The sequence below is a fragment of the Anabrus simplex genome, chromosome 2, assembly GCF_040414725.1.
Source record: "Anabrus simplex isolate iqAnaSimp1 chromosome 2, ASM4041472v1, whole genome shotgun sequence".
Classification (NCBI taxonomy): Eukaryota; Metazoa; Arthropoda; class Insecta; order Orthoptera; family Tettigoniidae; genus Anabrus; species Anabrus simplex.
The window spans coordinates 364,411,827-364,423,315 of NC_090266.1; the positions used below are offsets into that span (position 1 = coordinate 364,411,827).

The 11,489-nt window shown below is 42.6% G+C and overlaps 1 protein-coding gene across 1 annotated transcript in view; it reads right to left on the bottom strand.

Moving 5' to 3' along the window:
- LOC136863549 (sodium channel protein 60E-like) overlaps positions 1-10,821 on the bottom strand; it is a 280,338-nt gene extending 269,517 nt beyond the window's left edge. The window contains exon 1 of the mRNA XM_067139930.2: positions 10,565-10,821. Within this exon, the coding sequence (XP_066996031.2) occupies positions 10,565-10,821 (257 nt within the window). The remainder of the gene's footprint in view (positions 1-10,564) is intronic.
- Positions 10,822-11,489: the final 668 nt, after the last annotated feature.

The following is an 11,489-nucleotide window of genomic DNA, read 5'->3' on the forward strand; positions in this document are numbered from 1 at the left end:
ATGTAATAAAATTGAAACTCCTCCCAAAATAATAATAATAATAATAATAATAATAATAATAATAATAATAACGTTGTGTTTCCATCACACTAACTACTCTTACGGTTTTCGGTGATGCCGAAATATCGTAATTTTGTCCCGTTGGAATTCTTTCTTTTATTTTTCGTGCCAGGAAACCTATCAACACGAGGTGTGCTATCGGCGTGTTAATCGTCAGAGCTACTCCACCCGCCTTTTCTCTAAAAAATATACGTGATATTTTCGCTACAGTCCGTCAGCATAATATTCACATTGATTATAGATTCATTTTTAAACGAATTCTTAATGACTTGACGAACAAATTAAATATTGTTAGCCCACCGTTGTCTAGAGTTTAGTGTAGTAGCTTTTAACCATGAGCTCGAGTTCGATTTTGAGTTCTGCAACGTATTTATGATTGATTTGAAGGATTGGAAGTGGCGTACGCAGCCTCAGGTCACATAATTTAATATAGGAATGGATTAAAATCATACTCTCGAAAAGAATAGAAGTGGTTCCCTGTGGTCTTCACTCTACCTCCAGGTGAGAATGATGCGAACTCTGGTATAGCCGCTTCCTACCCAATCATAGCCACAATTGTTATTTAAAAATATACACACCATCAAAGATTAGGAGACAAACGTACGGTAAGTAAGTATCTGGAGCTGTTGGTCAAGATGTACCTAACCTATTATATGAAACAACAAAGCAAAACCGAATAAGAACAGCTCTGTGTATTATTACACTGACTGACAGAGCAAATGCAACACCAAGAAGGAGTGGTTCGAAAGGGATGAAAGTTGGGGAAAAAACAGAGACGGCACGGACGAATAATTGATGTTTATTTCAAACCGATATGCAGGTTACACAATGCGCACGGCATCGACTCAGTAGGATGTAGGACCACCGCGAGCGGCGATGCACGCAGAAACACGTCGAGGTACAGAGTCAATAAGAGTGCGGATGGTGTCCTGAGGGATGGTTCTCCATTCTCTGTCAACCATTTGCCACAGTCGGTCGTCCGTACGAGGCTGGGGCAGAGTTTGCAAACGGCGTCCAATGAGATCCCACACGTGTTCGATTGGTGAGAGATCCGGAGAGTACGCTGGCCACGGAAGCATCCGTACACCTCGTAGAGCCTGTTGGGAGACGCGAGCAGTGTGTGGGCGGGCATTATCCTGCTGAAACAGAGCATTGGGCAGCCCCTGAAGGTACGGGAGTGCCACCGGCCGCAGCACATGCTGCACGTAACGGTGGGCATTTAACGTGCCTTGAATACGCACTAGAGGTGACGTGGAATCATACGCAATAGCGCTCCAAACCATGATGCCGCGTTGTCTAGCGGTAGGGCGCTCCACAGTTACTGCCGGATTTGACCTTTCTCCACGCCGACGCCACACTCGTCTGCGGTGACTATCACTGACAGAACAGAAGCGTGACTCATCGGAGAACACGACGTTCCGCCATTCCCTCATCCAAGTCGCTCTAGCCCGGCACCATGCCAGGCGTGCACGTCTATGCTGTGGAGTCAATGGTAGTCTTCTGAGCGGACGCCGGGAGTGCAGGCCTCCTTCAACCAATCGACGGGAAATTGTTCTGGTCGATATTGGAACAGCCAGGGTGTCTTGCACATGCTGAAGAATGGCGGTTGACGTGGCGTGCGGGGCTGCCACCGCTTGGCGGCGGATGCGCCGATCCTCGCGTGCTGACGTCACTCGGGCTGCGCCTGGACCCCTCGCACGCGCCACATGTCCCTGCGCCAACCATCTTCGCCACAGGCGCTGCACCGTGGACACATCCCTATGGGTATCGGCTGCGATTTGACGAAGCGACCAACCTGCCCTTCTCAGCCCGATCACCATACCCCTCGTTAAGTCGTCTGTCTGCTGGAAATGCCTCCGTTGACGGCGGCCTGGCATTCTTAGCTATACACGTGTCCTGTGGCACACGACAACACGTTCTACAATGACTGTCGGCTGAGAAATCACGGTACGAAGTGGGCCATTCGCCAACGCCGTGTCCCATTTATCGTTCGCTACGTGCGCAGCACAGCGGCGCATTTCACATCATGAGCATACCTCAGTGACGTCAGTCTACCCTGCAATTGGCATAAAGTTCTGACCACTCCTTTTTGGTGTTGCATTTGCTCTGTCAGTCAGTGTATTATTATTATTATTATTATTATTATTATTATTATTATTATTATTATTATTATTATTATTATTATTATTATTAATTATTATACAATTTGCTTTTTAGTCGCACCGACACAGACAGATCTGATGGCCACGATGGGATGGGAGTGGGAATGAAGTGGCCGCGGTCTTAATTAAGGTACAGCCCGAGGTGTGGAAAAGTGTGGAAATCCATCTACAAGGCTGCTGATAGTGCGGTTCTAACCTACTGTCTCCCGAATGAAGGCTCACAACTGCGGGACCCCATCCGCACTGCTAATTGGCTCGGTCTGTGTAAATTTGACCGCTGTACAGAAGATTCTTGGTTTTATTCCCAACACTTATACAATTTTTTTTTCTAGGCAGATCTTTGGAACAAGATTTATTCAGCATTTTTGTGAACCAATCAAGAGCTGTCAGACAAAGGCCATAGTCTTGTAACGGAAACCACATCAACGCAGGTGTATTCAGTTGCATGTAGGCGCTGTTCGATCAAAATTTAGAAGCAATGTTGAGCCAAATCTTGCAAATAAATGATTATGGCAATTATTTATTTACTTCCAAGAGTTTGAAAGTACTATTTCAAGTTTCTACCCGTACTTAGTCGTTAATTAATCTAACTCTCTGTCATACCGACAACAATTTAAAGTAAGCCTTAAAGTAAACAAGTTAAATGAGAGAGAGATTTATTAAAGAAATAAATCGTCCATCCTCTAGTGGGGGTAACCATTCAGATCCGGAATACAGTCAGGTTAAAATTTCAATGGAATATAAAAACATCAAAAAGTGGAAATTGAGTTGTTGATGCTGTTATCATCTTTTATCTAGAGGTTAGTGGGGGAAGGAATGTTAATTACGTTCTCAGGTACTTATAGATGGAATATTGCTGAATTTCTATACTTTTCCACCACGACAATATGAAATAAGAAATTACCAATACCTACTCCGACGAGAAAGGTAGTGCTGCCAATCTGTGTTAAATTTTCCTTATACACTATGTTTTTATATTTGCCTCAATATGCAGAGACACGGGGAAACAACGCAATGTTGCGTTTCCCGTCCAGGAAGATGTCACACTCGTACAGTAAAGTGGTATGTGGCCTCCGGTAAGGCCTGGTGCAGGATGCGGCCGTAGATAATATGAATTCTAAGTATGAACACGGCACAATTACTCAGTCCCCGAGCCAGACGAGTTAACTAATGGAAGTTAAAAGCCCAAACATAGCCGGGAATCGAACCAAGACCTTTTGGACCAAAGGCTAGCATGCTAGCGGAACGCTCTCCCACTTAAGAAGCATTTTAATTCTGCCCCCTTGAAGGGTATCATTATTCATTTATTTTTTCTTCCAGTTATGCTATTTTCCCTAATGCATAAAATGTTCTTTTAATGGTTTTTTGGATATGTGAGTATCCGTATTTTTAATACTACTACTACTAATAATAATATTAACAATGATAATGTCCGCCTCTGCGGCGTAGTGGTTAGTGTTTTTAGCTGCCACCCCTGGAGGCCGGGGTTCGATTCCAGGCTCTGCCACGAAATTTTAAAAGTGGTACGAGGGCTGGAACGGGATCCACTCAGCCTCGGGAGGTCAAATGAGTAATTTTCTGTGATTTTCCACTTCTCCTCCAGGCAAATGCCGCGATGGTACCTAACTTAAGGCCACGGTCGCTTCCTTCCCTCTTCCTTGTGTATCCATTCCGATCTTCCCATCTTCCCGTAAGGACCCTGTTCAGCATAGCAGGTGAGGCCGCCTGTACTGATCCTCCATCCCGGTTATAGCCTATCACCCCGAGCAAAGTCTCACACTCCAGGTGAGACCGTAAAAGTAGTTAGTGGGACGTAAAGCAAATAACATTATTATTATTAGTTAAAATGGGAAACCGCATAAAACACTTCTCAAGACAGCCTACACTTGGGCTCGAACCCACGCGTCTCAGGAATACAGACTTTAGCTCAATAACCGAAGCGCGTTAACAACCGCAGCCTCTTCGCTCGGTGTATTGTTTTAACATCTAATTGAACTGAATACTACAGTTTCAATTTTGGTTACTTGCACGCCCCATGTAGGGATATACCCTACTTAGAAAGTCTTTGGACTCTATCATTCTTTCTTTCTTCTTTCTTAATATGCTTACCCTCCAGGATTGGTTTTTCCCTCGGACTCAGCGAGGGATCCCACCTCTACCACCGGGATGGTACCTAACTTAAGGCCACGGCCGCTTCCTTCCCTCTTCTTTGGTGAAAGTTTTATTGTATAGCTTTGAATCAAAATCTCAAAAAATTTATTCCGCAGTTCCTTGTCTATCCCTTCCAATCTTTCCATCCCCACGAAGGCCCCTGTTCAGCATAGCGCATATTACACATGTATTACAAGCAAATAGAAGTATGGCGTTATTACACAATTAAACATCATATTGTATTCGACTACACACTAGAAAACTAAAGAGACTGTCAGACTGACGAATACGCGCAGCAAGCAGGTGAATCATACCTCAGTGTCCACGAACATGGCAAAAAAATGTACCCCTGCTACCCTTCCTCACAGTACAGTTGTTGGTAAACTGTCAACATTTACCTCTGTGTCAAAATTCGCTTAACGAGCATCGAAAACTTACCATTCTCTAGTTTTTTTTTCTTTTCAGTTTTGATGTGTGCGATATCCCTCAAATACGGGTACGTTTTGTTGTCTGTACATGTTTTTTCCCCGCCCCCGCTTCTAATTCCCATTCGCCGCTATTGATCAACGTTATTCTGTAAGAGAGATGTGAATTCCCGGATGGGAACTCCCCTCTACCTTTCGGCTAACTTGGCTGTACGGGATTGGTAAAAAAACTGACTGTATATGCTGCAGGTGTAGTCCTCTGAATATTCGTAGACCGCCAGTACCTCGCCCGGCATTTGCCAGGACGAGAAGTGGGAAACAACGGAAAACCACTTCCAAGATGGCTGAGGGGGGAATCGAACCCACGTCTACTCAGATAAGTCCGGGGTTTGCTAAAGGCAATGTGAGCGCACACTGGACATTTCTGTAGAACAGGGTACTCGCCATACAGATGGTTCCAACGATAACACATTACATGGAATTATGTATGACCTAATTTGGGTGTTAGGGTCATTTCAGGTGAGTAAAGGAGGAACGATGACGTAGAAGAACAATGGAGCCGCTCACAGGGCACTTAGGAGACGAGAGATAGACTCTGATTTTATTTTTTCAAAATATGAGACGTAGATGAAAATTAGGGCACAGTACTGGTAGGATGTAAGGTTTCATAAAGTTTAATTAATAATTCATGTTATTTGCTTTACGCCCCACTAACTACTTTTACGGTCTTCGGAGACTTTCTCGAGAACGCATTTGAACAACAGAGGTGAGAGACCATATCCCTGCCTAACTGCTGTCCGTATTTCAAAGGCATCTGAAGTCTCTACTCTGAACTTCACTTTTGAGATGGTGTTGGTGAGAGTCTGTTGGATGATCGCTCTTGGTGAATGGATAGAACCTAACATGTCCGAAAAAGAAGCCTTTGCATCACGCATGAATAAAATTGAAATAGCTTACCATCTGACTAAAAATGTCTATAACAAAAGATGTACATCTCTGAATTCAAAACTTAAACACTATTGCACTGTCAGAGGCGGAATATCCCGCCATGAACAAAAAAAGGCATGATAGAGAAATTGGAGGCTAAGGAAAGGAAGATTTTGAGAAAAATCTTGGGCCCAGTCAAATACAATGGCGAGTTTAGGAGGAGTTGTACTCGCATGTGCAGAAAATAACGGACATGATGCGGAAAAGGAGGATTACTTTTTATGGACGCATGGCCCGAATGAAGTCAACACGGTTAACCAACCGCATTTTCACTTTCCTCCAAGAGAAAAGGGCAAACGGGGCATGGTTCAGTGAGGTACAGAAAGATCTGCAGAGATTAGGATTTCATTTGAAGATATCCAGGAGCGTGACACACTTAAGAAAAATCTCCAAGAACGTCATTTCCAACCAAAACCGAAGCTGAAAACTGGAAAGGCATCGACGAAAGAGCGAAAGGAGCAAGACCGTCTATGAATTAGGGAATACTCAAAGCTCAAAGCAAACAGTTGAAATGACGTGTCCCTTAGTTGGCCGAAACGAAACAACGATAATAATAATAATAATAATAATAATAATAATAATAATAATAATAATAATAATAATAATAATAATAATATTTTTTTGCAAGTTACTTTACGTCGCACCGACACAGGTAGGTCTTATGGCGACGTTGGGAAAGGAAAGTGCTAAGAATGGGAAGGAATCACCGTAGCCTTAATTAAGGTACAGGCCCAGCATTTCCCTGGTGTGAAAATGGGAAACCACGCAAAATCATCTTCAGGGCTGCCGACAGTGTGATTCGAACCCGCTATCTCCCGAATACTGGATAAGGGCCGCACTTGAGTGACTGCAGCTATCGAGCTCAAGTTGAAATGTTAAAGGAAATTGCCGAACAAACTGGTCTGGAGATATCGTTTGAGAAAACAGAAGTAATGACTAACATCAAAGAGGCTCCACCAAAACTCCATACAAAATACGGGGACATCACCCGAGTAGACAAATTCAAATACCTGGGTGAGATCATCATGAAAAATGGACTGGACAAAGAAGCACTTCAGGAGCGAGTACGCAAACTGGAAATAGCCTACCAAACATCCCGCACAATCTACAACAAAAAATGCCTTTCCCAAAACGACAAGATACGTCACTATGAAACAGTTCTGAAGCCAGTAGTTCTATATGCAGCCGAAACCCTGTCTCTAAATGCCAACAAAGGACTCCTTGAAGAACTGGAGAAAAAAGAGCGCAGAATTGTGAGAGGAATCTTGGGATCAAAGTACAGAAATGGAAGCCATCAAAAGAGATCCAACGGGGAAGTCTACAGCAAAATAGAGAAAATTACCGTCACAATCAGAAAAAGACGGGCACTATTTTACGGTCATCTGAAAAGAATGGACGGAAGAAAGTTAACTAAAGAAATCTTCCACTTTTTGGATTCAAACCCCAAAACAACAATTCCCTGGTTTAGAAATGCCAAAGAAGACCTGCAAATGCTACATATCTCAGCTGAAGGCGCCCTTAACAGAGATCGCTTCCGCAAGAAAATATTGACGAACGGGCTGAACCGAGAAGAGCCCCTTGGACAGAGGAGCGTAAGCAGGCCCACTCACAAAGAATGAGGGAAATTTGGGCTCTAAAGAAGGCCGAGTTCAGTGTCAAATGCAACAAGACTTAACGTGTTCCTTGATGGCCCCAGCGAATGATATAATAATAATAATAATAATAATAATAATAATAATAATAATAATAATAATAATAATAATAATAATAATAATGTTATAGATTTACGTCCCACTAGCTAGGCCTTCTTTTACGGATTTCGATGACGCGAAGGTGCCGGAATTTTGTCCCATGTGAGTTCATTTACTAGTCGGTGAATTTTGCCTGTAAATTCGGGCTCCATCTGAGCCACTCATCCCAACACTTGTGTGTTTAACTATAATTCTGAAAACAGAAATATGAAAGACTAGTAGAAAAGACTGAGCCCCACATCCATCACACGCATGGCCATTATTCGTCGAGCTCATTACACAGCGTCGTGACCCCGTTGAAATAGTGCCGCCTTCCTGTTGATTTTCAGTTATTCTCAAGGCGCACTACAGAGGAAAGCCGGTAATTGATGTCATCTGTCTCTCCATCAGTTGGCCGACCTTTCCTGTGGTCACGTGTCGTCTACTTTCCCTCCCAGGACTGCTTCCTGAAGATTACCTTTTTCGTGCCTCAAATATGGCCAGAAAACTGGAGAATTACAGTACTTGATCGACACGGAAAGAAAATAGTGTTGATGATCTTCAATTCATCGAGCATAGATTGATTAGTTATTCGGCATTCTACGCCAATACCACATTTCAAAGCCATCAGTGTGCTTTCTCTTAGTAGCCTTCATTGTCCAAGTCTCACAGCAACATTACAATGTGAAGATCACTTACATCCAAATCTAGCTGCGGTAAATTAACTCGTCTCTCTAAAGCAGCCAACGGCTTCAGGCGGATGAGCTCCATCAGGAGAGCGATGAACCATTAGTGGAGGAAATGCCACTGAAATTAATCTGCTATTCGTGTTAGGGGCGGCTACCAGTGGCGTTTGTTCGCAGGGTAAATCATTTCGGAACAGCGGAAGGCAACGGGAAACCACTGGTGATCGCTTTTCCCAGTTTCACATGTCACACTGTGATGTTTGGGACATCACGGCATGTATTAAATTATTGAACTGTATAATTAATTGATAAGATATATATATATATTTAATCACTGGTAGGACATTTTTAAATTGAAATGGCGTATGGCTTTTAGTGCCGGGAGTGTCCGAGGACATGTTCGGCTCGCCAGATGCAGGTCTTTTGATTTGACACCCGTAGGTGACCTGCGCGTCGGGATGAGGATGAAATGATGATGAAGACGACACATACACCCAGCCCCCATGCCAGCGAAATTAACCAATTAAGGTTAAAATTCCCGACCCTGCCGGGAATCGAACCCGGGACCCCTGTGACCAAAGGCCAGCACGCTAACCATTTAGCCATGGAGCCGGACATTTTAAAATTAATATGTGTATATATAGGGTTTTAATCATCCATTTCACATCATCATTTCATTTCTTTGCATCGCGGCTATAACGTATTCTGAACGAACAACTTATTGTGTAAAGTATTTCAACATCATTCGTATTTATAGCTTGCAGTAAATTTTCCAATAGCCGTAGTGAGGTGACCAGAGTCAGCAGGCTAATTTCAGCCCATTACCAGGAAATGTACGTCATCAAGCTTACGAGAGACCGTACCCCTTCCATACTATGAAGAGACAGTTGGAAACTTATTAACGTCTACTTTCCGCGGGAAAGTTCAGCCTATGTGAATGGACGTAATGAAGCAACATGAAGGATTCACAGCAATAAATATGAGAAGGGATAAGACCTCAAATCTTACTGGACCATGTGGTATGGTTGATGGAGGGAGATTTTGTAGGCTATGTACATCAATAACAAGGATACTCAGACTCAGAGACTCTCACTCAGAGAGACGCTCTTGGAAGGACACTCTTACGACGATTCTACGTCTGCACATCGGAGAAGATCTTAACTTAGTTCACTTCGCATCTGAGTAGTGTACTACTCAAAAGTTACTTTCATTGGGACCTGTTATCTCAATGACGAGAAGTAAAGGCAACGGGAGACCGGTTCTGACTGGTATAGGGCAGGAGAGATTTTGTTATGAATTTAGTTACGCTACATTTCGATAATACGAAGAATACGAGTGTATTTTCTCCATGAACGTAACTCATGGTGGTTTTGTTATTAAAATTAGGACTCATTACGACTTTATGTAAGGAGTACAGTAGGAAGTGTTAAAGGCAGGAAAGTCATAGTGCAACTAGTGTACCATGCACAAAGCAGAAGTAGACTGGAATCCACAACAGGAGATGACGCCGCCTGTACGAGAGATCCATAAATCATCAGCTACTACATAGATCGTATCCAGATAAGAGTCTACAAATGGTGAGCTAATGGCATAAATTACTGCAAGTCTACGCGTTACAATTCATGTTCTTAGAGTTTATTTCATTCAATTTTTCTTTTGCTTCCATAAGTTCAGATTTCGTTAATACGCCGTTACGTCACGTTTTTCATCCTAATAAATAGCTGTTTTAATTTGTATTTTCTGAAATTATTATTAATGATCCTTAACTTCCAAGTTAGTGTACTTAATGGATAGTGTTCCGTCATCCCACCCCTGGGAGTTTTTAGAGTCTCATTACGGGTTATTAGTATTATTAATTTTCAACTATCGCTTCCAAGCCATAAGCTTGAAGGCTGGCGCCCATAGGATATTGTTTATGGAGAAACAATGAGATATCATTTATTTATATTAATATTAAGGTGACCTGCCACGTCATTATTTTGTCACACATCTTGGGCAGAGTGGGTACGTCACGACATAAAGAACAATAATGTTACTGGATTTTCGCCGAGGTACCAGCATTTTGTCCGACAGGAGTTCTTATAAGTGCTGGTAAATCTAACGATGCGAGGCTGGTGAATTTGAACAACTTAAAATAGCGCCTGACTGGACTGGGTTCGAACTGCCCAAATAGGTCTTTAGCGTCGAAGCCATTAAAGCAGGGTATATCACAGAGAGTTTCTTAGTTCTACGAAAACCTTGATTTAAGTTCCATTTACTCAGGATATGAGAAGTATTCTGACAGGATTTTCTTGTTCTTTAATTTATACACATATTGTTGGTAGGAAATTGCACTTAAACTACTGTAACTAATGTGTACTTACTCCGCTTCCTCTACGGGCTCGGTCATGGCTAGGAAGACGCAATTGAGCAGGATCGTGGCCATCACCACATAATCGAAGTACTGGTTCGTGGAGAGAAAAATACAGGTGCGTCGGAATGAGTTCCATGGTGAGAAGATGAAGAAAGAATTCGTGGCAGTGAAGCGATGAATGTAGTTCTTACGAAACCGCTTCGACACCACGCAGAACGTCTGGAACAGAAGAGAAAATACGTTGATGTCTTTCCTTCCATGAAGCATAAACAGCACCAGAAGATATACTGTACAACTGTAGTAAAGGAAGAACACATCACATCAAATATAGTGTGATAATAATAATAATAATAATAATAATAATAATAATAATAATAATAATCGTATATCCTCACCTACCGAGTTACAGACCTTCTGACTAGCTGCGACTGTTTTGCTGTCCGGTAACGAAAGCGAAATTGTACTGGACAGTTCCTTTAGCTGTGTAAATTTACATTAGCCGGGTGGCACTATGTACGCCTCCAGAGATCTTCAATATGCCACCAGTAGTGACATAGTGTGGCAAGAAATTTGAGTCCCTCCGAAACTCGACTACCTCTGCTGAGATCGAACTCGTGATGATGAGTCGCACACTCTACCACTGATATACAGAGGCAGCTAATTATACGCCTTCGGCTGTAGGTTGCAAGTTTCTGTATTTCAAGTTACCCAGTTGCAAAACTGGAGAAATTCGAATGATCAACATTTTCAGGAACAAAAAAATCTTTTCACAGGCCTGTTGCATCTGTCTATGTAGCACACTGCGAAGCACAATCTTTAAGATAATGTACAGTACTTTTACCTATCTAGCATTAATTGTGGAGTTTCCTGAAACATTGTGCCCTATTATGCTATTGAAACTGGAATCAGTTATATGGACATAGTGCTTTCCCATT